Raw genomic sequence first — 27,552 nt, 5'->3', positions numbered from 1 at the left:
CGGTAAAAACGCTAAAATCAAATATGAATTCAATCAGTATAATTCATAGTAAAACGACGAGGCTTAAACTAAACATACAACGATTAATCGTTAAATGTAATATTATTATTATTCTACTTGTCTGACGAATATACGAGTTTACAAAGTAGTAAATCTGCGTCTAGGAATATTAAAAAGCGAACCATACACATGATCGCGCACATTTTCGTTTAATGATACATGCCAGTATAGAACGGATTATTTATAGTTTGTTCTTGTGTCGGCATATCATCATCGCCATTATAATATGTAATGTTATAATACCTGTGTTTTACGTATTATTACGCACACGTAGAATCTATTTCGAGAGATCGCGAGATTTGTATGCTGCAGTTTAATTAAAACCAAATTGATCGTTTAATCGATAATATAGGACGTGTATGAGATTTGAAAAAATAGAACACTAATCATCGGAACATAATGTTTTAAACGTAATATTGTAATAGCCATCAACGGATGATAAATAAAATGACCGACATACCTATACTGAAAATAAAATCGATATTATTATAATATTTTAATGTAGGTATATTATTATTATGTATATCTATTTATAATTTGTTGCGTTTATCCCTCCGATGACTGGCCAGTAGTGAATTACAATCCAGTATCTATATGTACATAAAAAAATAAAAATTGTGTAGGTATAAATAACAATTAGGTATATTAATTATTAATTATTTGGTCGTAGAAAGATTAGATATTTTTTGTTCTAATAGTAAATTGTAATCGTAATAATATTACTCATTGAAAATCACTGTAATAATATTATTATCGTTATGACGAAACAACGGAATAGGATGCTAATTGGCAATATTATAATTATCGTTGTTCGTAGGTATAATTATTATTTTATAAAAAACGATGTTGTCGGTCGAAACACCGACTTATTTTTCGAGTGGTGTTCGTTGTCAAAATAATATATAAGTAATAATAACAATAAAATCAATCCATCATCGACGATGTACACCGCATCATGAATGTAAAACACGAAATTATAATAATTGAAACGGTAACTGCATATATAGGCGTACATAAACATGGTCGTAACCGCTATAATATAGTTGTGGCTTATGTGTTTATAGTACCTAAATGACACAATGCAGCAGACAGAATACTATACGTTTACGTGATTTTTCCCATTACATTTTGACGGTGATTTGGCTACGATTCAAAGTATATTATTATTATCAAAGTATATTATATCGACCGACCGTTTAGACTGACACGGTCAGACGGACAGACTAACCGACATCACACCTATAGTGGTCCTATGTAGGTATATAATATATATGTGTGTGTGTGATGTTAACGTGGTTAATGCACACAAAACACTCGTGAATAAATATAAATAGTTAGGTACAAATGTCTGTAAATCGTTATATACCGTGGTATACTGAAGCAGGAGGTGATATTACTCAGGTATATAATATGTATATAGAAACAAACGGTATATTATACATAATTAAATTGAAGAATAAATTCGTTTCGATTTCCCTATATTATGTATAATACCTACTTATATATATATATATTATAATAGGGTGAGGCGGAAAATATATTTATACCTTTGTGCACTTGACCTTTTCCAACGGACAAGAAATAATACTGAATCGGAATAAAATAAGCAATATTTTAACAAGAAGGTATGTATTTGTTATTCGTGGCGGTTGTATAATATACATATACACATACATAGGTATTAGGTACGGTGCGTTGGCTATAATATAAATGTGAGTGTTAAAAAACCCGATAAAAAGTTATTTATTTTTTCACCACTATAGACCGCCGTTAAACTAGGTCCGGTAAAAAAAATTAATCAAAACTACAAACCCGTCACTTAGTTTTTTAAACGCGCGCGCGACCCAATGGCAACGACATTGATAAATTGTACGCGTACGATATTTTTTTTCCTTCACATTTTACATAAACACGGATTGTTCAATATGCACACGAGCCTCATCTCAACGTGGTGCACGTCTAGGAAATTTCGTATTTTCGCCGTCTCTTTTAGGTACATTAAATATTATTCTAGTTTCCGATTGTTTTTTTTTTATTTTTTGTTTCTTTACCATGTGTATTATACTATTATTGTGCGACTGTGCACGTCATAGTACGGTTTCTCTAATATTATTCCCAATCGTTTAACAACTACGGAGTAGTAGAAATTATATTGTATTATATCGTTCAAGTCTTCTCGATACAATCGACCTTCGTGACGACGAGCCTGTCTCGAATATTATTCGCAGATATTATAATATATCATTTATTATCTACGGAAATGAGTCGGTAATACTGATTTTATTGCTTTACATGATTATGTTATTTATTGTTTGTATAGATTGTACAATATTTTTGTCGAAGCGTCTGAAATGGTGTGAATGTCATTAATTTATACTTTTTGAAATAATATTATGATGTGTACCTATGCCTAATATAAGAGTCTATGGTATTGATGTGACGTTGATTTTTACTAAAATAGTCTCGAGGTCGAACTGTTCGTATGCAACGCCATAAACGGTTTATAAATTTGTATAGTTTATTGCAAATGGCACGAAAATCAAAATGATATGCAGCGCAACAAATGCTGTCGTAACTGTATTTTTAAAACCATCATGATTTCAATCATCACTGTAATAATATTTCCTCCAGGCGCCTGCACGTTCTGAACTTTTAACAATACTGCAGTAGGTACTGACTGATGTTATGAAAATCGTTAGTTATTTTCATCGATATAAATTCCCATAATAATAATTTGAAATAGCCAATAACATCTTCCGTCGAGGCGGTATACTCAAGTGCTTTTTTTTTCCGCAACCTATACTGTCCATGGTAATGTGTTATTAATAATAATTACAACTCAATATTATTTTCCGTATCATTATATTATATAATATACACTTTGGCGATGAGTAGCAATATTCATTACCTATAATATACAGGTACAGCGTTTACCTACATTTTAATGATAATAATATATTATAGCCAATGAATAAATTTATCGTAGGGAAACAACAGGAACTTATTGCAATGTTATTACAGTATTTAACATACTCAATATTGCCGTTTTTGTATATAACATCAAAAAATGTGCATATGACATATAATTTACACCAATATCTTCATATGTATAATATACCTATAGGTTATAATTACTCGTATTTCAAGTAAACCTCTATAATAAGTCTTCCATGTGTATACGTTTATATGCAGTAGGTATTTACCTATAATATGCGTACGATAATATTATGCAAATGCAATTATACATAATACGACCTTACAAATGTGTCAATACGCAGAGATTAAAAAAATTATGATTTTAATATGTTTTTATTTCTTACAACTTACGAAAGTTATGTATAGTACCTATAATATAGGTACAACATGGTAATAAAATGCATGATTTCGACACATATAGGTATAATATATATATATATAACATTGTATTTTTTTGACCAAAGTCTACAGAAATCGATCTCACACAAATGCTATTCATTATCCTATTGTCGATAGGTCTGCGTGTTCATAAAGACGATGTGCCCGAAGCCTGCAGCGCGCTGTGAACTCGGATTATGTGTCTGTCGAATGTCAGTATTTTATGTATTTACTATTTACACGTGTTTCGCGTGGATTTAAAATTTTATATTTTTTTTCATGAAACTGCAGAACTACAAAATATAATAGTTATCGTTAGTCGTTACTTGAAGTAATAGCTTTATTAGACATTCGCTTAATGAGAGGCTTATAAAATACATCCGTATATAATATAACGTGTTCATGATGTATTTTTTATAGATACCAAACGGAACGGTAATGTATATAATATTACCTATATGTATTCGTTTTATATTGATATGCGTTTTTTTTCTGTTACCGCGTTTTAGAGGAGTAAAAATGTTTCAATCTTCGAACTTGTATTATATCAAACTTAATATGAATACCTGGTAATAGGTGAGATGATGGGCTGATTAGTAATAGCTATTTGATCGAGGTTACACACAATTATTATTCTGCAGAATTAACTATGGTGGAGTAGAGATAGGTATTGCTCAAAATTCATTTTCAAAAATCGTACGACACAAACATTAACATTTTCATGTAACGATTTGTAGTTCATTATTTGACTAAAAAAATAGTATTTACCTATTATCTATACATTTATTACAAAAAGATCATCACGAGAATGTTTTAAATTTATCGTTTACCAACCACGCGGATGATTCATATTATGTACATTACAACAGGCATTATAATCATATTAAGTGTACGCCTATATTGTGATGTTGCACCGTAGAAAAATTTGCACTTGCATTTTACGTCCAAAGAAATCCGACTTTTGCAGAAGTTTGTGGAAAAATTAATTGATTAAAAAAAGTTTTAAACGATTATATATTATTATTATATAAAATACAATACTCGTTTTATTCGGAGATGATCATTTAGGTTGAAAACGCATCACAATTTATGATGATTATATCGTTGACCGCAATAATAATGCAATTTATCCACTACCTACAACAGACGTCGAATGGACAAAATGTTAAGATAATTACACTGCAATAGTTATAACGATGTTAATAAATAATAATTATATAGTGGTGCAGTACACCCAGCGTTTGCAGGGGACAAGCGTGATTAAATCGATATTGATAATATTTATAATATTATAACGTGCATTAAATGTATATGATGTGCTGTGTATAATATTATAATCTTTCTCTCTCTTGCCCGTGACCGACCGTCGTCTGCACGCATATATCGATGTTTTTTACGAGTTTTTTTCACGCGCACTGGACCCCGACAGTTGTTGTAGACAGACAAACATCGGTCTCGTTTGACAGGAAAAAAAAACACGTTAAACGTCTATAGAGCTAACGTGAGCGCCGGCCGCACTGTACGTATATTATGTCTATCGAATCGAATACCTATATATACATATAATCGCGGAAAGCAATTTTTTATAAAATTTCCAAATTTTGACTTTAGCATATTAAGTTTTTAAAATACCAACTATACGTACTGTGTTAGCATCATAAGCAGGCTTCACACAATGTACGTTTCTCCAGCCCCCTCTCACTTAATGATTTTTTAAATTTTGTTTCATAGTTATTCAGTATGGAATTTGTATGAATTTATTTTCCAAGGAATAGATAAAAAAAACATGGTGGGGGGCTGTAGAAACGTTTTTCCAGCTCTCTCATTGACAAAAAAACCAAATTACCAACATTTTCTTATGTGAATCTTTTGTACATCATATTTTTTTGCCCTGATATAGAACTAATTCCGGGCACCTCTAAATAACAATTAATTTTGAAGCATCTGCAACACCGGACCTCACTACCGTGGATCCTTCTAACCCTCCTCCCCCTCATGCGGTGGCCTGATCATAGGCGCCACGTTGACGAGTGCTCGAACTACCATTGGAATTTGTTTTTGGGACGCTGAAAAAATGGCTTTACATTTTGTTCATATATAGCAATTGATAAGTTTCTTAAAAACAAATTAAAAAGTATTTTATTCCACGAATAAATTTTATAAATCGATAGATAATAATATTACGATGGAACCGGCAGCTGACGAATGACGATGTGTATATAATATAGAGAAAGTATTTTATTTAAATGTAACTGAACCATTTTCAGGGTGCTTTCTATATGACGTGTCGCATGGTTACTTATATATTTACAAAAACCTCAATTTTTCGTACAGAGGAACAAAACATATAGGTATATGTCTATAGTAGCATAATGCTTTTTTATTTCTGTTCTGTATCGTTCGTCCGCCTTTCCTTTTCATACCCTCTGCAGAGTCGTCTCCGTCATCCGTTCATATTTTGACCGGGCTCGCGACAAGCCGCAAATTAAACGTGGTCACCGTTACGCCACTATATTATTATTTTTATTATTATTATTATTATTCGCAGCTGGTCCGTACGACGACGTGGCCGGTGAAAAACTGGTATATGTATATTATGAACGTACACGCATAATATTATCATCGTTATCGCGCCCGTGCCCCATAGTTTAATCTTTCAATCGGCCATGTCACATAAACAAGCCCGAGTTCTATATAATCCGCGCGTTTACAAATCAACGGACGAGCGGCGTCGCGAACGCATGAAAACGAGAACTTATATTATATCATATTATGCACTTGTGCAGTATAAATGCGACCGTCGTGTGCAATGTGCATACTATTATTATTATACTTATGTATAATAATATGTGTGATGTGGTGCAGTATAAGAACGCGAATGTGCGTATATATATATATAGGCACAAGAAGTATGAAATTTACTCAGGTGAATATTATTACACGTTATATATATTGCACATTATCGTAGTGGTTATTATATTGCTCGTACCGCATCACATCGTTGCATATATATATATATCTGACGCATCCGCGCCTGCCCGTTTATAATATATTCAATACACATGATATAATATATATGGAGGTGACTCTTACACGTCGTTTGTCTTGCTAAAGCTCCTTTAATTTCGCCCGGCCGCCATTAAATTATGTGCGCGAGACGTTTATTACAATACGCTACGCTCTGCGGTTTTATAACGTGAAAATATATAATATTATATATAAATACATTTATTTATATACCTACAACCATCACGTCGTCGTCTACCCGGTGTCCCGATGGCCGTTTAGAAACTATATACATATATATATATATATACACGTATATATTACAAGGCGTTAAATCAGACGACAAAGTGATACGCTCGAGCACTTATATGTATATATACATTCGACTGCTTTCTTATTTTATTTTTATTTCTTCACTTCGCCCCGTCGCTGCAGCATCAGGCTGCCTCGGTATTACATTAACTATATATATATATATATTTATAAATTTATGTATATCATCGGTATCGCCCAACATATTATATTATATAATATTATAATATATACGTATCTCGTGCTGTATCTGTACATCACGGCCGCGTTATCTTAACACGTATTCGCGTATATACACATATCCGTGTAAATATCTGGCCGGCCACACGTATATTATCATATTATATGTATACCTGCAATCATCGGTATTATTAAATTATAGTACCTATATTCGTATATACATAATAGGTACGAGCCATCCAGTTCTGAACACTTCAGTCATATATAGCAGGCCTGGTAATCCACCCCTCGGACCTCCCAGTCATCCTGGCCCGGGGGTAGGGAGGGGGGAGAGGACGAGGTCTTAAAATATTATTTAGAATATTATTATACTACTGCATAGAGGTATTATTATAATACAGTGTTTCTTAAAATGTGTTCCGCGGGGCTTAAGTAATTTATTAAAAATGTTCAAGAAAATTATTTGAAAATATCCATGGAAAAAAATGCTTGTATTATATTAAATAATATAACGTATTAGCCATATGGAATAATCTTTATCAGCTAACTCTATATTCAATAATCTATACTTCTACTTGTAATAATTTATATGCGAATAATAAAAAAAAAAAGTAGTGGTTCCACGAGAAAAGTGGACATCAAAAAGGGATCAATGGATAAAAAAGTTTAAGAAACGCTGTTATAATAGTATAGTTTTCCAAATCATAATGATTCCACACCGTGATGATGGAATCAAGTTATTGATATGTATAATCGATATTTTTGCGTATGAACTGGTTCCCGAGATTCATGCATTGATGAGTCGACTATCCCTCGACATTTATTTTATGAATTCATTGGCTATAAGAATTGTTCGAAAATAAATTAAACCATACTTTTAATAATATTCATATCATAATACCTATACCATAATATTATTTAGTAGCCTTAAATTTGTTTGCAAGAATTTTTATATACTTATTCAAATCTTGACGCTACCTATACCATTGTCATATTTCTGTACAAATTAATAAATTGTATTTTTTTTGCATGGTCTTTCTACATTGGAGCTTATTATAATTAGTAGATCAATCTTTTTAGCAACTATCCAGCACTGTATCGCTAAAAATATTAAAGCCCTAACCCCAACCTAATTGTAACTAAGGGCAAGACATAAAATGTTTGAGTAAGGTATATACTGAGCTATTATAGATTCGAGTCAACACTACTCGGCTCTATATAACGTCATAATTCAAATAGGTACTATAGGTATATAATAAGAAAATATATATATATAAATACTAAAGCACATACAGCTAGTATAGGTACATTATTAGTAAGGCTAAGATTTATATGCTATAAAACATTGTAAAATATATGCATTTTATTGACTAAGTATTTGAAATAATTACCATATACTATATGCCATATGACAAAAATCAGAATTTGAAATAAGTTAATAAATTATTAAAGGAATAAAGGGGATGAGCTTAGTACAATAGGTAATTACCCCGTATAGTGATATATAGGTGCCTACAATAAACACCATCCTTCAACCAATTTCCAATAATAGGTAGGCATAGTATAATATTAGCTATTATTAATTATTACATAATATAAAATAAATGTATTGAAAAAAAACATTTACGAATAATTGAGCAATAAGCGTGTGCGCGTCGGTCAATGACCAAATCTATTATAAATTTTATAATATATTGTATTTTACTGAAACGTATATTTTCGAATCGTTTATATTATAAGAGGTTATATAGACAACATGGTTTAGGAAATTATTTATATTCATAAGGAGATTTATAAAACGATCAAATTATGGAAAAATTACTATAATACATTAAAGCGCATTAATTATGTAAATAATAATTCATTATTCTCGCCGATGAGAATACAAATAAGGTGACACGTGATTCATTAATATTATCATATTATATTGTGGTGATTTTCATTTTTAATATAACATATTAATATAACATGTTTAATTATACACGTGTATATACTAAAGGTATATAAATATATATATATGAAAACGTTATGTTCGCTGTAGCGTATAATGATGTATGTTGACATGTAATTTTTTTATCGTCACATACACGAGTTGTATAAAATGTTTTATTACATGTAACTGAACGCATAAATATTGTTTTTTTTTCGAATTCGGTCAACATAATAATAAATCATCCGCCAACAAATAAAAAATATAAATTACGAAGAAAATGTATTTTAAAATTATTTTCCATTTTATTTATGTTTACACAGTTTGATTATAACTTCTGTGTATATAATATAATCAGGATGGTTGGCCACTGTTATTTTTTAAGCCATGTTGACGTATCGTAAGATAATGATGACAGCCGCACATTCCCGACTTCCGTCTTGCGGTTTACCATCATGGGAAATCACAATATTGTCTGATCCTGCAGGTGTCGGTGCAGTCATTTTCTCGGGTATTAATCAAAACGTAGGTATATACCTACACTTTATGTACGCTAAACGGTGCAGTTAGATTTTAATAAGTTGTCTGACTATGACAACAATATCTTTGCCCATATTATTTCTGAACAACGATATTTTATTGTAGTTTTAATACCTATATGTAGACATTAATTAATAATAACTGCCCGTCATGATATTATTATAATAAACTAACATGATTATCGTCCGTTTAATATCCCAGCGTTAAAGTCTCTATATTGCATTAAAAACTATGCGTCCGACACCCGTGTTCCGAGCGTGTGATGTACCTTCATTATATTATAGGTATGACATGTGACGATTATTTTATTTTTTTCTGAGCGGGTTCATTATACTCGAAAGAAAAGATGAAAAACATCAACGCGTTGTAACGCATTTATTTTGATGTGGTAAATAGGTACCGCACATTCATAATCAAAATTCATAATCTAGTATATATAAACGCCGCGCATACTTATCGTGTGAGTCATCGTTTGATATTTGCATGAAATTTAACTCGCAGCTAGGCCATATCATACTACCGTGATTATTATAAGTATAATATAATTATATTATATACGGATGCGTATATTTAATAAGTCCGAGTGCTGCAGAGTAGATCGTATTATACTCATTTGCATGTGTGCCCGTAATATAAAGCGTATATTACACATTAATACATCATAATAATATATATGTATATATATACATAATACATAAAGAGTCAAGAGACGCTTTTCACGTTTGAAAATGGGAGAAAACAACCGCTGCAGTAGTACCTAAGTGTAGGTGTATATAGGTAATAATAATATACACGTTATAACTTATAACGTAAACGATGTTGAAATAATAATAACGTACATATTATGATAAATATATACACATAATAATAATATATACCGCTGCACTGGGGCAAAATGACTGTTTATACGGTACAACACTTAACACATTATAAACATATTTTTATACGTATACTGCACAGTAGCCCGACGATGATTTCCCACTGTTCCGTTTGCCTCGCGGCTGCGTATATAGTCACTGCTGCCGTATAGTGTGTATAACACATAAGGTGTACATATATACATATATATATATATATATATATACTCATATTTACGGGCTTCGTCGTATATTTTATATATATACGCACACCTATAAATGCAAACAGACTATAGTGTATATGCAGTATACAAAACGCATAATAATTCCGATATATATATATATATAATTATTATATTGCCCCGCGAGTTGTCGAATATTCGGCGTGTGATCGTCTATAGTGGCCGTGGGAAACACGAGCTGTTGCTATATATAGACTGCACTGCAGGAATTTAATATTACCTATATATTATTACCTATATATAATATTATGTACGAGTAGGTATAGTAAGCAGTTACCTACCCAAACATACACCTATAGTGCAAGTCGGCGTATTGAATATTGATTTTGAAGTAAATTTTTGTGTACCAACGCGATGAGTAGTGACGGTTGTCTCGCGCAAGCGCACTTATATTATATTACCTATTTGTTTTTCAAATATCGTGCAAACACCGTGAAGTCGTCGCATGTGATGAAAATATGTGTTGCAGCGGAACGTACGTGTGGTCTTCGGGTGGTACAAAAACTGTGGTGTTAATGCCTTGCATTTATGCTACGCAAATTTCCCATCACTTCGTATATATTACGCGCGCAGGATTTAAAACAATAATATGAGTCATCATCATCACGATATTCGTGCGCGCGGACATCCTCATGATAAAAAATAAAAATAATGAAAATAATAATATTATTACGCTATAGGTATATATACTGCAGCGGTGTTAGGTATAGGTTGTGATAATATAATAATAATAATAATAATATTATAACGAGGCGAAATCTGCGACGTGACGCGGTGCGCGCCCCGACGACATTTTTTTCACAATGGCACCGAGATTGACAATGACGAATAACACGCCGAGAAAATGATTCACGTGCGCACGTCATCGGTGTTGCACTCTTGGCGCGCGCGGTGTGAGAGTACGCGTTGCACTGCAGCACTGCATTGCACGACGACGACTGCATATTTTATAATAAGACGAGTCTCCGCTGCTGCTGCTCGCCGCCATTGATGTCCTGCTCGTTGACGTCCGCACACGCAATTTAAAATTTATATAAAAAAACACGCGTAACATATTTTACTCGCGGACCTGCTATCACCGCCGCCACAAACCCGCGGATCTAATATAAGAACCGACCGTATAATAATATTATATGTGTATATTGCAGTGTACACACTGTACACACACAATATATATAGGTATAAACGTGCGTCACTGTCATGTCTGTCATCGGTGCAGGATAGATTTACCGATTTTTTCGATTTTTTAATCTTTTTTTTTTTTAATTGCGATTACACCTCTCTCTATATGTATATCATATAAATTATTTTTTTAGATTTCTGCATAATATTATAATAATAATATGTAGGTTATCATGTATTTTAATAACAATATATATGCAAACTCAAAACGCGTTTCCCCCATAATCGCCACTTATATTATCTATGTCTCAGCGTGTGCCACATACAACTGCAGCTCATCATATTATCGTTTACAGACTGACAAGTGAGTAGTGACAACACTTTATAACGAAATTAAAGTATTTTCATATTATGTACTACGTGTCAGAAGTGTTGTATGGTAACATGTATTATTATTATTATGTTCAAACGCGTTCACTAATCATAAATTATATTTTCGAAATAAATTAAAAACAACAATTTGTGACGAAAAGTCATAAGTCGCACGTATACATGGGTACAATTTTATAGTTCCCAAACGCGCTCAATATAATACTGTAAATTCCATGTTTTTAAATAATTGATGATTTTAGAGGAATAAAGTTATATTAGTCATAACATATAGTATACAATAATATATAGCCTCCTGCACATATATATATCCATTTGACTATGTATTCAAATCAGGGGCGTAATTAAGGAGGGGAATAGATCACTCAAAAACTTTTATTTTACTGCAGCTAACATTTTATATTTGGTGGCAGCTAGGGTATAGGTTACTGTATGAGGCTTACAGATTTTGCTAAAAAAACTTATAATCCCCCCCCCCCTAAACCAAATTCCTAATTACGCCACTGTTTCAAGTATAGTAATGCATTGGCAGCGATGCGTCGGCACACCTCACACATTGTTGTTATACATAATAGTGAAATAATATATACAATTTTCGAAATAAAAATACAAGTCACAGTTATGTTATTGTTATAATTATTATGTATTCGGGAGCATACGCCGTACGGCGATACATTGGTTAAAGTTTAACCACATATACATATTATACACTATATATATATATAGGAATGAGTTTAAGTACGTCGATAAGGGTGCAGTGTGTGTGTGTGGGTGTGTAGAAATGTGTAAGAGAACTCTGCACGGTTACACGACGTATAGTATAACCTTTAGACCGATTAAATGGGTGACGTAGATATATTAAATTATATAATATAGGCCAATGATATATTATTATATATAGTCACGTGATTTCTACAGCCCGCGAACGGATGTGCTTACACGCTAATATTATTATAATAATATTATACAACCTATTTTGTTGGGGGTAATCTAAATTACAATGGACTTCGCGCGCGCTGAGTTCATATTAATGTGTGTATATATTTATTATGATATTTGGCCGTGTGCGACTATCCATACGGTCGTTGCGTTTTTTTTTTTTACCTCCTGGACAAATAAAAAAAAATCCATCGCCATATTATAACATGCCGACATCAAATACTTGCGGCGATCGAGGGGGAAACAACAACAAAACACGTGCTCCGTACACGTATATATATTATAGCTAGTATTAGGCACCTATATACCTTCCTACCCGTAGGTCTTGGCGCGCAAACTTTCCACGGGATGGTGTTTTTTATTATTATTTTTTTTCTCTTCCGTTCACAAAAACGCGACGCCGCCGGCGACCGCCGCCGCCGCCCGTTCGGCAATAATGGTGTTACGTATTATTATTATCTACTATCGCAACAGTCGTTATCGTACGCTATTAATCGACGACGGCCTATATATTTATAAAATAATCTCAGAGATATGGCCGAGACATGACAACCGCGCGTGGGTCGCGCGGATAATGTGCTTGCACGTCCGCTATCGCCGTCGCCGCCGCCGCCGCACGCGCTCGCAACAAAATATACCGTCCGGCCAGCGGCCCCCAACGGCCCCGCGGTGATACAATGTACATAATAATAATATTATTATTATTATTATTATTATTATCATATTATACTAATAATTTGCCTATATATAATAATATATGTATATGTATTAAATGACTTGGACTCGATATTTAAACGCGTATTATACAAGTGCGAGTTCTATTATGATGGGATAGGTATAATATAATAATATATATATATGTACACTGACAACCGGCACCGTGCGGTATCAATCGCGATAGATTACGAACTCGCCGCCGCCGGGGGGAGGATTTAATTAAGACGTCGTCGTTCCAAATCGTAGGCGTACTTATTGCGACGAAGACGACGACGTGGTTGTTTTATTGTATTATAATAATAACGTTATAATACCGCGAGTTATAATATACGTTATTATTATCCTATATAATCGTATCATCATTGCAGTTGTGCAGGTCGTTTAATGTATTATTTTCCATTATATATATAGGTCGAATCGAATAATAATTATTATTATTAGTAGTATTAATATTATAATGTATGCGATATAAGTATTAATTATATCATTATGAATACTTATAAAGTCAATAAATTTGCAACAGATCTTTGCTTATCTGTTTACCGTTTAAGTTATTATAAGTGAAATATATGATGATATGTCGCGGATAAGTCGAATTTATGTACATTCTTGTGTAAGTCATATCGATGCATATAATGGTATGACATAACGTAATCCGGTTTTAAATGTAAACTTTATAATTCGTTTCCTTAAGTATTATGCATAATATAATAGTATATGCTTAAAACTATTGTCCAAAGTTTGAGATAAAATAAGTTAAAATATAGTTATAGTTTTTATTCCTAAAATAGTAGAATACAATATACAGTGTATACCTAACCGTCGTCGTTTAATTTATACTAATAATATTCTATTTTTTCGTTGTAGGTTCGACGCGACCAAGTCGACCAAAGGGGCGAGCAAGCTTCGGAGGGACCTGATCAACGCAGAGATCGCAAACCTCCGAGACCTGTTGCCCCTGCCGCCGTCAACGAGGCAACGGTTGTCGCAGTTGCAACTTATGGCCCTGGTGTGCGTGTACGTCCGGAAAGCCAACTACTTTCAACAAGGTAAGATATTCTACGCGTTGTAAATAATATAATATATAATAGGTAAAGGTACATAAATTAGGCCGATATTAAAATAATAAAATATACCGGAATAATGTATGATTGGTATGTTTTTTTATACTTTTGTTGTCAAAAGCTGAAATGGTTTTGAAAAAAAATATTACATTTTCCATTATTATTATTATTATTACTAACGTAAAACAAAAATCATAAACTAAAATATGTCACTTTTCGCACGTCTAAAATATGATATTGGTCAACAATTATCATGAATTAAAATTGTTTTTATATTTTAGGATAGGTATTATAATATATTATGATGTAAAATAGTTTTTCGTTATATCCTCGGTTTCCATAAGTGGAGACTTGGCCAAATTTAAGGAAAGCTTAAATAAAATAAAAGCTTAAATTAAATAATGCTTAAATCATTCCTTACAAAACAAGAAGTAGGGCATTGAAAAATGTTCAATAATTTCCCCAATCTCCGCCTGCCTATGATGGTTTCGATTTTCCGCGATTGGGTAGGAGAAATATCCTTTATTATTTTATTTAATAATTCATACATTTTATCGCTATTTTACGAACGCTTCACGTTATCCGTGGAACTTTGCTGGGACCTAATCTCCGCTGATAACGAAGGATGACAACAGTATTTCATGATATATAATTAATATAATAATATAGTATAATGCAGGATAATAAAAGCCAAAGTGTTTACATAGTAATATACGATTGTCGATAAAATCAATAATAATAAGTTATGTAGGCATATTATACTGTAATAATATTATAACATTAGCCTTTTAATAATTGATCGCGATGTGCTCTGCAGTCGTGTGTATAAAAAGATCATTATGAAACGAAAAAATCACTCGTTCAAGACTCATCTAGTCTTTTTTTTCGAATTGTCACTATAATACCTATGTATATGTGTGTGAGTGTGTGTGTGTGTATAATAATATAATATCCGCTTTCAGCGTTGCGTTATGTATATCATATAATATATAGGTACACTGCTCGGGATATATTATGTTTTATTTACATATATATTGAGGTACACACACACACTTACAATATTATACTTAAAAGGATTTCATCGGACCTGAGAATGCGGCGGCGGAAAAGAGGAAGAAGAGCCACCACCGCCACAATGGTCCGGTCGTAATTAATCAACGGTTTGACGCGGCGGCCGCGGTACGTTCCGACCGCCAATAAATCTTCGGCCCGTAATGAGCCTTCACATTTCCATACGGTCACAGCACGCGGGCCGCCGCCGCTCAATCGCGCGCGGACTCGGTCGGTCGGACGGCGCGCGGCGCGCGTATAATGGTTATAATAATATTATTGTACTATACACACGCCGCGGCGAAGGCGGTTGTGACTGTATTGGCGGACGTCGTCTACTCGTCTCGCGCGAGACTATTGATTTTTATGATCTCCGCGCGCCAATAAAATCCGCCGCCGACTACTGCTGTGTATGTATTTATGGACGTCGTGTGTGTATATTACATACATATATATCAATTATTTTACTTGCACACACATATATTATTATTGTTGTTGTTGTTGTTGTTTTTATTATTATTATTATTACATAATATTATGTACACTTATTATAATATTATTGGCTTCTTAGACCCTTTGTCGCCGTCGTATATGCTGCAGGGTTTCCATCAACGGGGCAGTGTAGCGTATAACAAGTAGGTGTAACGTGGTCGGGGGAACGACCGATTAAATATAAGACATTCAGTGAGAGTCGTATAATAGGACTCTATAAATATAATTACCGTAGCCGGGGGTAGATATACATATATAACAGGATCTTAAATATATTTAAGTAACTAGGATTCCGTTTCCGTTATCATTAAGTTTTATTGTATAATATTAAACATTTACAAATAATAATACTCACAAGTTATATAAATTATATTCTATCCGACTATTTGACTGTATTGTATAGTTTGTATAGTTATAATACAGAGTTCGATGTTCATTGAGTGTTGAAGTCTAAGGTGCACAGTGAGTTAACTTATTACATATATGGTGTGTAGTGTGTATTGGCCATAGGCTTACAATTATGAGTGTGTGTTAATATTACTGTATTGGTCAGCAGTTGATCGTACATAATGTCAATAGTGAATAGACGTGTATTACTATATACATATACTCAGGTATCATGTAACATATTATAATTGTTACATAGGTATTTGAATATAATCCCGCAGAGTTTCACATTGAAATACCTATAATAAGTATAGGTATATATATGTATAGGTTCCTATATACGTATATTAGGTATATGTCTATTGTCTAATATAGGCATACACACGCGTACAAATCGTAAAAATCGATACATATAGTGAAAAACCGCGAACCGCGAGAATCTTCATGATATTATTATTGTAGATATAAAAAAAATTAAATTTGGGTATCATATTATATCAAAAATAGGTACCACGCGTTTCAACGCAAAGTGCATTATTTTATGCTTGCTCTAGGATAAAGCACATTCCGCGAGTACACAATTCATTTCAAAATATGTTACAAATACTATTATATTACACTTCAAAGGGAAATTTTTATTTTACATTTTTTGTGTTATTCGAGTCATTTCATTCATTTTTAGTGCATATATCGAACATTAATGTAAACTATGAAATTCAGTTAGGCCCTATAGTCTTTTTGCAAAAAGACTAATTTTTCATATAACCTACGACATATATATATATTGTATATATATGAATGCAATGACGTCTTTATTATTTATCTCCAGCGATTATCGGATTTGGAGTCTTCCTCATCTCAAATAAATTATAATAATTTATAACCATAATTGATCATGCACACATTTATTTCCCGTCTACGGTTTACTTGTTTCAGTAATTGTGTCTATGTTTGATATTTTGATTTTGTATTAAATGTTACTCAAGTTAATAAGATAAATAAGTGTTAAAACTATAGTCTCGTAGTTTTTCGCGTTTATAATTTCGTTTTTATTTGGTTATTACATATTATTAAAAAAAAATTATTGCGAGTTGAAAAGACCTTTTTAGTTATTTCTTAGAGCACTTTTTAATAAGGCATTTAAATTCGGGCCCTAAGTATTAAAACGTATTATTATAGACGTCACTGCAGAGGAGTATAACGACTATGCCATGTTATTTTGGTAATGATTACCAATAACAATTAGGACTTTGCGGTTACTTATTTTATAAATTGTAACCATATATATATACAAAAATACCTGGTCGATGGATCGTTGGATGATACCTAATGGCTAATGTAATATATGGACTGAACGTATTTGGACATCATCATATTATAATATCGTTAGCGTAAAATAATTACAGCCGTTTCGTGTTGCAGCGTATATATGAATATAACATACACGTGTGCTATATTATGTAGGTAATATTAATAAAAATAATGACGACTTTATAAACGGGCGGTTTAACAACATCCGTTATGCGATATGATGATAAATCTTCGGTGGCGCAGGGAAATAATATATTATAATAACGCAGTCATATAGCTATATAGCCTATACTCGCGAAAGACTTGCGCGGGTAGTATAATTCAAATAATAAAACATTAAAAATAAAATCGTATATAATATATAGGTATATTAAGAGCGGTAAATACCTGTGGTTTTTTAATTTTTTTTATTGCAAACCGCTAATAGCGCGTTTCAGACGATCGTGCGATACTTATTGCTCTCCGCGCGGGTCCCTCGAGGCTCGCAGTGAAGTTTATTTTCGCCAACAGTTGGCGTCTGCGTGAGTGTGTGTGTGTGCGGTAATCGATACCGTAGTCCGCCAAATCGACCACCGTCACACACGCGACCTTGGTATATACATCGCCAAGAGTGGTTCCCACGCGTCCTACGCTGGGTTTACCTATCTGGCGCGCGCGCTCGCGAGCTCACCCGCCGCCGCCGCGGCACAATATATTCAGTAGCCCTCAGACTCGTGTTGTTGTTGTTTTTTTTTTCATATATATATATACAATCCATTAGCACCTGCAGTATGCTGCGTGCAGCGCGGAGGCGATCTCATATTAATTTTTTTCGGTTATTTTATCACTGAAATTCTCATATCCTCATATCGTCTATATAACACGACGATGCGGCTAGTACAATGCCTATCACATAATACCTGCATTATTGTGTATGGGTATTAAATTATATGGAATATTGTATACAAATAGCAGCTAGGTATATATATATATATGACGTATTATAATCGTATTTTTTATTTCCCGCGATAATATTATTATTAGGTACCATTATATACATTATAGTAAAATTATAATATTATACGTGTGCGCGAGTTATTATATTTCGGTTGTTTTTTATTATTTTTATAGTGGCCGGGGTGTTGTTGTTCCGCCGCTCGCGTTTGATCGCGCGCCGAACCGGTCTGCCCTCCCGGCTCTGCGGTCCACCGCAAATATGTCGGAAACCCAATTCCGAAAACAAAATAATTCCGCCCACGTCGGCGTCGGGACACTGAAAACGAACGGTTTAAATGTCGTTTTAATTTGATCTGCATTGTTATCCTCGTGATTATGATAACGTTACGTTTTATACCTATATAATATACAACGACATTAGTATAATATAACAACACGCGCGCGTTTCATATTCTACAGCATATAGATAGATAGGTTAGGTAATAGGCACCCATCTACTTAGGATGTTATTATTATTTTATATTATTAAACATTTTCTTGTGTCCCGTGTCCGGCACGAGACTATCTACGTGTATGTTGTACTGCATTGGTATTATAATATTATTATATAGTCACGATTCGTGATATTGTTCGTTTCGAATCGGTTATTGTTGGTTTAAAATATATATATATTTTTTTTATTTTCCGTAAATTTGGTGATTATAATGCTCGGCGAACATCGACACGAGCCAAAAATTATACGGAATATTAAATACGGTATCGTATTTTGTTTTATTCGTTTGTGTGTGTGTGTGTGTACGAAGTACGTGTGTCAATATTAAACACTACGCGCCGCACATTTATAATAATATGGCAATCGTGTATCCAAATTTATTTACGTTATTTCAATCTTTTTTCTCTATATTTTTTTTCCTATCACATGGACGTGTACCTTTGTCATCTTTATATGATTGGAATAATATTAGTAAAATATATATTGTTCGTATAATTACGGAAATTATGTAAATAAAATATTAATTTGAATTTTATCATTTTTTTGTTAAATCAAGTATTCAAGTGAGATGCATAGCTTAAACGCATATTTTATACAATTATTATTATTTGAAAGAATTATACACTATTGAAATATTTCATCTATTGATTATATTTAAATATAAGTGAGTGATTCAAAATTCAAAAATTATTTTATGAATACTACCTTACGGAAATAATTATATATTTATGTTCAATGAAGTCGATTAAATTCTTTTCGTGTGAACTTTTCTTAGATTCGACTAATGCCTTGTGGACGCTTATTAAGTTTACACAATTATAATATGATGCACAACTTAAATAAATTCCTGAAAATCAAAAAACAGTATAGCGTTACTAATAAGTATAATAATAAGGATAATACATGCAATACAATGATGAAAATGACTGTAGGCGGCTATTCACGTGTAAATATCTGTCAATATCAAATTACCTGTCATTATGGCTTGCACGCATGTGTCTGTATATACATGCAAAACAATAATATTATAATTATTAAAATAATAATAAAAAATGCCGATTATATATTCATTGGTTGTTGGCACAGAATGTACAGAATATACATAATAATATTAAAGAATAATTTAAATATGTACCACGATTTAAGTCTCCGGTTTAAGGTTTTCGTAGTCATTGGGTGAAATAAAATATAACATTTATCGTATAACGAAATACGATTCTTTTTAAAAAAATTTTCGTACTCGTGTACATACTACATTGTACTTACACAAAATATCAAACGCTCAATGAGAATGTTAACGATTTCTATAAGTTTACCACTCGGTGTCAATAAAATCAGTAACGACATGCGATGCATATTGCAGTGCAGCTATAGTTAAATTCCAGTAGGAGTACCAACTAAATATTAATTCGATTATTATATTATTTAAAATTTACGTATTCATAATCAAACAATGATTAATTTCTGATGTATATAGGTTACAGCAGCTGGGCCTGCAGACCTGCAGAGTGAGCTCGATCATCGTAACAGTTATACCTAATGCGCGTTCGAGAATTACCCGTTTCCGCCAAAATTTGAAATGACCGATTCCGCCATCGCCCGTTTCCGCCAATTTAAAAAAACGTTCGATTCCCGTTTCCGCCAATTTACCTGCTATTCACTTATTCATAATTAATATACACAACATTTTGTCATAGTTTTAATAAATATAATGATAAAGTAAAAATCACTTATTCATAATTAATATACACAATATTTTGTCATAGTTATATTATATTATAATAATTTTATCGGGGATCGTTCGTTTGTATCTAACATTGCCTTGTACTGTATCATATGAACGTAGTTTCAGTCAACTCAAATTAATTAAAACATATTTTTACCAAAAATATGGAATATATTACAATAATTTTACCATAGCAGGTAAATTGGCGGAAACGGGAATCGAACCTTTTTTTAAATTGGCGGAAACGGGCGATGGCGGAATCGGTCATTTCAAATTTTGGCGGTAACGGTACATGCCCGCGCGTTCGTTCATGTTATAATAGAGTATCTAGACAAATGTCCCCCTCCCATATAAACGTCCCTATTATAATATATTGTACGCGTTTACCGTGTTCCGACTGAAAATTAAAAAAAAATCAGTTGTGTCGCTGACAAGCGGATTCACACGGGCGTGCGCATTATAGCTGTACAACGGAGGAAAAATACGTCTTCATCGGGTCCGCCGTTGATTGATGATGTTTTTGGCCCGTGTTTGATTCAATAATGACTGGCCTAATGACCGTGTAAGCCTCGGGGGAAAAAAATGGTGTGGACGAAGAGAGAGAAGCGGCTTCGGGACACGAGTGGCGAGAGACGGAAAACGGCCTCGGTCTAATTGAATAAGAGAAGATAATTATGCCGTCCCAGACGCGAACAAACATCGTCGTCATCTCGCAGTTCCTCTATAATATATATAATAATAATAATAATAAATTGTGCTCTGTATATAATAATAATATTATATACGCAATACGTCATACTTAGATATATTAAATATTTATACGTACGACTACTCGAAAAATCTTATTAGTTAGCGGTGTCGTTGTTATTATTATATACTCGTATTATATTATTGTGCTGCACAGCGTTTTTACCTTTTTTCCGTCTATGTTTATATTTTTGGCAATGTCATTTCGTTGAATATAATAGGTATAACCTTTTATATAATTTGATATTTCCTCCTTAAAACCGAGTAACAATAATATGGCTGCACAGTTGGTAGCTTGTTATACCGCTGTGGAGTATATATTTTATTTTATCATTATTACGATGACTCGATATGCGAGGGCTTTTGTGTTCGTATATTAGGTATATTATATATATATATGCATACATATTCGTAACCAGTCGTTATGAGGTTTTGTTTATTTTTTGCAAATACAAGAATGTTTGTTTAAATCTAAATCAATTAAGGAACGTCGCCGAAGTGCTTATAATAAATCACGAGGTTTTTTATAATTCGGGTATATTATGCTCAATTACACAATTCTGAATGACGCATCGTGGTCGTGATGATTCGGTTTTCTTGAAACCAAAATCAAACTCTCGAGAAGTATAAGCCTAATCGCGGAAATATAATATATTATGGTCCATACCATAATGATATTATGTGGACTCTTGTGATGATGGTTAATTATTTGGTGTTTTTACATGATTTTTTGAAGCGTATATAGCATATATTATTGGTTGTAGTTTAATATCTCTTGTCTTTAAAGCGGTTTTATTATTTTATTTTTAGTGAAATCCATTATATTTTAATCGTCCACCGCATAACCGGTCGCTCGTTTTGTCTTGTTTGCTAATACCACTCTGTTTTCTTAAAAGGGCCCTGCAGTACCTACATCTAAATCGGCTCAGTGAATTTATGGGTTCGTATTTTACCGGTGCTGTGCAAGAAGAAGAAATATCGATATTGTATAGTGTATTGTGTAATTTGTATAAAATGTAAATACCGGTAGACACACTACGCGTGTAGGGTATTAGAGACGATAACATATTTCAAGCAATTAACTGAAAATCGTCATGTAAAATGTTCACGTCTTTACACTACAATAATATATATATATATATATTATTATACACAAAAAACTTCATGACTATTAAATTTCACGGTCGTATAAATTGTTTCACTATCACAGTAACATAATATTTTATTATATTTAGTAGCGCCATAATGGTCTAAGATAACGCTGTGTTAAAATGCAGTACAATATCATATAATAATTTACCACTCATATATTATTTGGAATGAACGATGCATTCGACATTATGATAATATTTAATTTTTAAACTCGACATTAACTAATTTTCTATTTTTTAGATTCTATAAAGAGGATGCCGGCGCACTATTTGTTTTCTCTTTCTGGCCCACACTCAACATAGACAAAAACGAATTCACTAAGAATCATTTTTTATATGTTTTTAAGTAACCTTAGGGTAAAATCACCCATTACAAAAAAGATAGAGAATAATGTTATTGAGGGAATTACATATCGATTTGTCTAAATATTGTTTCAAAACAATTTAAACATCATTTAAATTTAGACACAACTTTCGCTTGTTTATTTTGAAAGTCTAATACAAACTCAAATATCAATAACATATAATATCGATATGTTATTCCCTCAAAAATATTATTTTTTATAATATTAAATATCATTAGTAAATAATTAATTAATTAATTTTAATATATTTTATCTTTTTTGTAATGGGTGATTTACTGATTTTACTCTAAGATTACTTAAAATCATAAAAAAAAAGGATTCTGTGTAAATGCATTTTGTCTATGTTGCGCGTGGGCCAGAGAGAGAAAACAAATAGTATGCCGATATTCTCTTAAGACTTTAAGGTATATAATCTACTATGTATTGTATAATAATAAAAAATAATATTATATGTCTCTTCATTTGAAACCTGCAGCCTAATGAGAGTATACCACGTGGTCACACTACTTTTGAAGTGGTCAATTCATAATATGACAATAAAGGCGACGGTCCCCATTTACGGCAATTTTATTTTTTTTACTTGTCACAGCAGGTGTTGTTCTACTTACAAGTCCTCTACGTGTGCTAGCCCGCAAGACGGAATCAAAAAATACTATTGTTGCGTGTTTATCCAATATTTGTCATGAACAAAATATTTGCATATTATTCTCTCACCAATCACTATTCGCCACGCGGATAGTTATATTAAATCTAAATATATAAAATAATGTTATGCCACAATTATTGTTTTGACCGCTATATTTAATATTATAATATAATAGGCGGAAAAAATCTATCCTAAAAAACAAAATCTGACTTAATGTAATATACTTGCTCTGATGAGAATCTTCGTATATTCTGCAGATGGCATTTCGAAGCTCCGCGCCTCGTCAGGATTACGATGACGGTTAGGGGGTGGTGTAGCTGAGGGGTTCGATCGACTTCGTCGCAGTTTATTATATGATATTATTATGCAAATTCAGCCTTGAGCCATTATATTATATATATATAGTATACCCCGTGCACGCACTGCTATTATACGTATAGCCCCCGAGCTCGAGGCGTCTTCTTTTCTAAAACAACAACATATATGTACCTGCATTTATATACCGTATGTATGTTATGTATTATTATGCAATGTGCCATGTATACACGGATTATGGTATACGAAATAATAAGGAGAGGAAAAAATGAAGAATAAAATATACACAATAACATATTGTTCGTTATCTGCTGTGATCTTACTTATATATAAATACATTAGATAATACATAATATATACTTCACCCCCCTCCCCACGGTGTCCTACCACGAGCGCCGCTAGCAACCGCGACCCGTTCATCCGAAACACAATGAAGGTGAATTATTTTTAAATTTTTTTTTCGCGTGCACTATGCCCGTCCCGGACTATTTACATACAATGGACGAACAGACGTCGTATAGGGACAACTTTAACGATTTTATTTCCACCGGAGGTGCCGTTTTCGCTGTTTTCTCGTCCTGCTGCAGAGTCCAAGACATTATAATAATTAAACTATTTCCTCTCCCCCCCCTCCGGCCTGTTATAGCTTGTTATAGTCTATACTTATATTATAATATTATATAGTTTATTCCAATATGTATATGTTACATTACGCAGAGGACGTGACACGCGTCGTCATCTTCTCTGTTGTTCCACGCCACCGCGGCTGCCTTATATACAGTTAGTTAGTTTGAAAACGACACGTCTCATATTATATTATAATTTATAAATAATAATAATATAATAATTATTATTATTACTACTACTTCCATAGATACTATGATATTATGTTAGGTATATTCTATACATATTTGTACAAACAAAACGAAAATATATTGTTTTGACTGGTTAAACGATTGTTCAAAACGTAGTCTCAAAAGGGACGAGAAAGAAGATAATATATATATATTATACATTAAACTATTAAAGCGTCATTTTACATAATGATATACCGTCCGTCAAACCATACAACACTGTCAAATTACTATATTATATATACTTCAGGTATATAATGTAGTGTATACATATTACATAGTGTACCTATATATATATACAATATTTATTAAACTGCAAGATTTCCATTACATCGATCGTCCGTTTTCGCTCTGCTGCAGCCCGCGGAAGAGACATGGACACGAATGACGAGATGATATATAATGATACGAACATATTATTATTTGGACTTCACTGCAGTTCGGCCAACACAGTTGTGAAGATGATGAGTATATATACATATATATATATATATGTTAACCGGTGTGAAAAGTGCGATTTGAGAAAAAAGAAACGTGTGTAGATGATTGTACAATAGTATTTACCCGCGTTAAAATTCCCGTGCGTACACGTTTCATAATATGGTTACAGCTGATATAGTGTGTAGTGACGATGAGGATGAGCCGAACGAGTTATCCTCGGCGAAGATGGTGCCAAATGATAGATAGAACAAAAATGTTTTCACAATAAGAATAAAATAATTCCATTTATACATAATATACGTCATAACGTGCACAGATACTAAACTGTTATTATTATTATATATATATATATATATAATACGTCTTAAAATACTACAACGTGTGGTTATCAGTATCTACTTTATGTTACCAACTATAACTACCATAGTATACCGCCTTATCAATACCACTGCAGCAGGACTTCAATATAGTATTTCTGCAGTCTCTGTAATATCTGTATATAGGTGTACTTATATATACAAATATATAAGCGTGGCTTCAAATATATAGGTGTTTGTACAAAGAGATTCTGCAGCGCGCATTGAAGCATTACACTTGCGTAATATTGCTCAGATATAGATCGCGTACATGACATATGAAATTTATTTACTTTATGTACATATTTATGCAATGGTTATAATAATATATAGTTTACACAATGTTATTGTAATAGAACTTGTTAATACTCGACGGTTGCAGGGATGTCCAAACAAAATATACTGTTTTTCTTTTCCGTGTTCACCTGCAATAGTATAGAGGTAATAATAATATAATATAATATAATTTATCAACATAATATATATAGATGTCTATAAATGCCACTGTACGTTTTATATAATATAAATGTGCTATAAAAACAATAATCAATGGACGTAAACCTATTTGTTTTTATACCTACTAATTAAGTAATTATTATAAATATGATTAATAGCTAACATAATACTTAAAAATATGTCATTCATATCATAGACTTGTTATAGTTTAGATTCTATAAAGAGTTGTGCATGTTGTGTTTGTGTGTTTAATTTTTTTTTAAATTATATGTACCTAATGTCTTCCTGGATTATTGGTATTATATAAATGTCTAACCTCTAACATATGTTATGACAAAACTAATTATTATGTATAGGTTCAACATTAGTAGTACACTTATATACTAATGTGTGCAGGGTATGTAAATATGCCTGTAGATTTTCTTAACTGAATAACGATTATTTTTCTTTATACGTTTTACTATTATATTTTTAGGTTTGTTATCATATTATTTTCATTTATCCTACATACTAAAATGTAAGATAAATTATCGAACATGATGGTTGATCTAATTATTTATATATAATTGAATGGTATATACAATACGCGTATAAGTTATTACAAGCAGATTACAACATGTACGTATAGAGGTATCTTATAAGCTATAGACTGTGCAGGCCACATAAGATAAATTATTTGAATTTTATTATTCTCGTACCTACTATATTCGTTAGTTTAGAAACACGCGAGTCACATGTTATAAGTTATAACCATTGACTCGCGTGTCACTTCTGTCATCCACACGTCATCGATTCATTCATAAAGCCTTCACATTATTATTACCGTTGTTGAATTGTATAACATATTATTATATACTATATATCTAAATAATATTATTATGTCTTTGAAGGTTGGGATTTATAGCCGTCGCCTGCAGTCGTCGCAATGTATCAATCTATACGAAGTAGGTATACAAACGTAAATAATTGTCATAAAAAAATAAATCATGTTATCGTCACTCGTCAGTATATTTTAAAACCGTCTATTACCTCTATACAGTACACGAGTATAACGATTTAAACGGACAAATACCAAATAATATCTATAATGTTGGGCATTGATAAAAGTGAAAT

The 27,552-nt window shown here is 32.5% G+C and overlaps 1 protein-coding gene across 1 annotated transcript in view; it reads left to right on the top strand.

The window, feature by feature from the left end:
• The window catches only part of dysf (neuronal PAS domain protein dysfusion), a 147,007-nt gene that overhangs the window by 18,238 nt on the left and 101,217 nt on the right, over positions 1 to 27,552 (top strand). The window contains exon 2 of the mRNA XM_089224123.1: positions 14,517 to 14,698. Coding sequence (XP_089080249.1) covers positions 14,517 to 14,698 — 182 coding nt within the window. The remainder of the gene's footprint in view (positions 1 to 14,516; positions 14,699 to 27,552) is intronic.

Source organism: Diuraphis noxia, unplaced genomic scaffold (genome assembly GCF_037042655.1).
Source record: "Diuraphis noxia isolate RWA-SAM2 unplaced genomic scaffold, SU_Dnox_SAM2 contig0003, whole genome shotgun sequence".
Taxonomy (NCBI): Eukaryota; Metazoa; Arthropoda; class Insecta; order Hemiptera; family Aphididae; genus Diuraphis; species Diuraphis noxia.
Note: the sequence above shows the minus strand (reverse complement) of the source record. Positions and strands in the feature narration are given on the sequence as shown.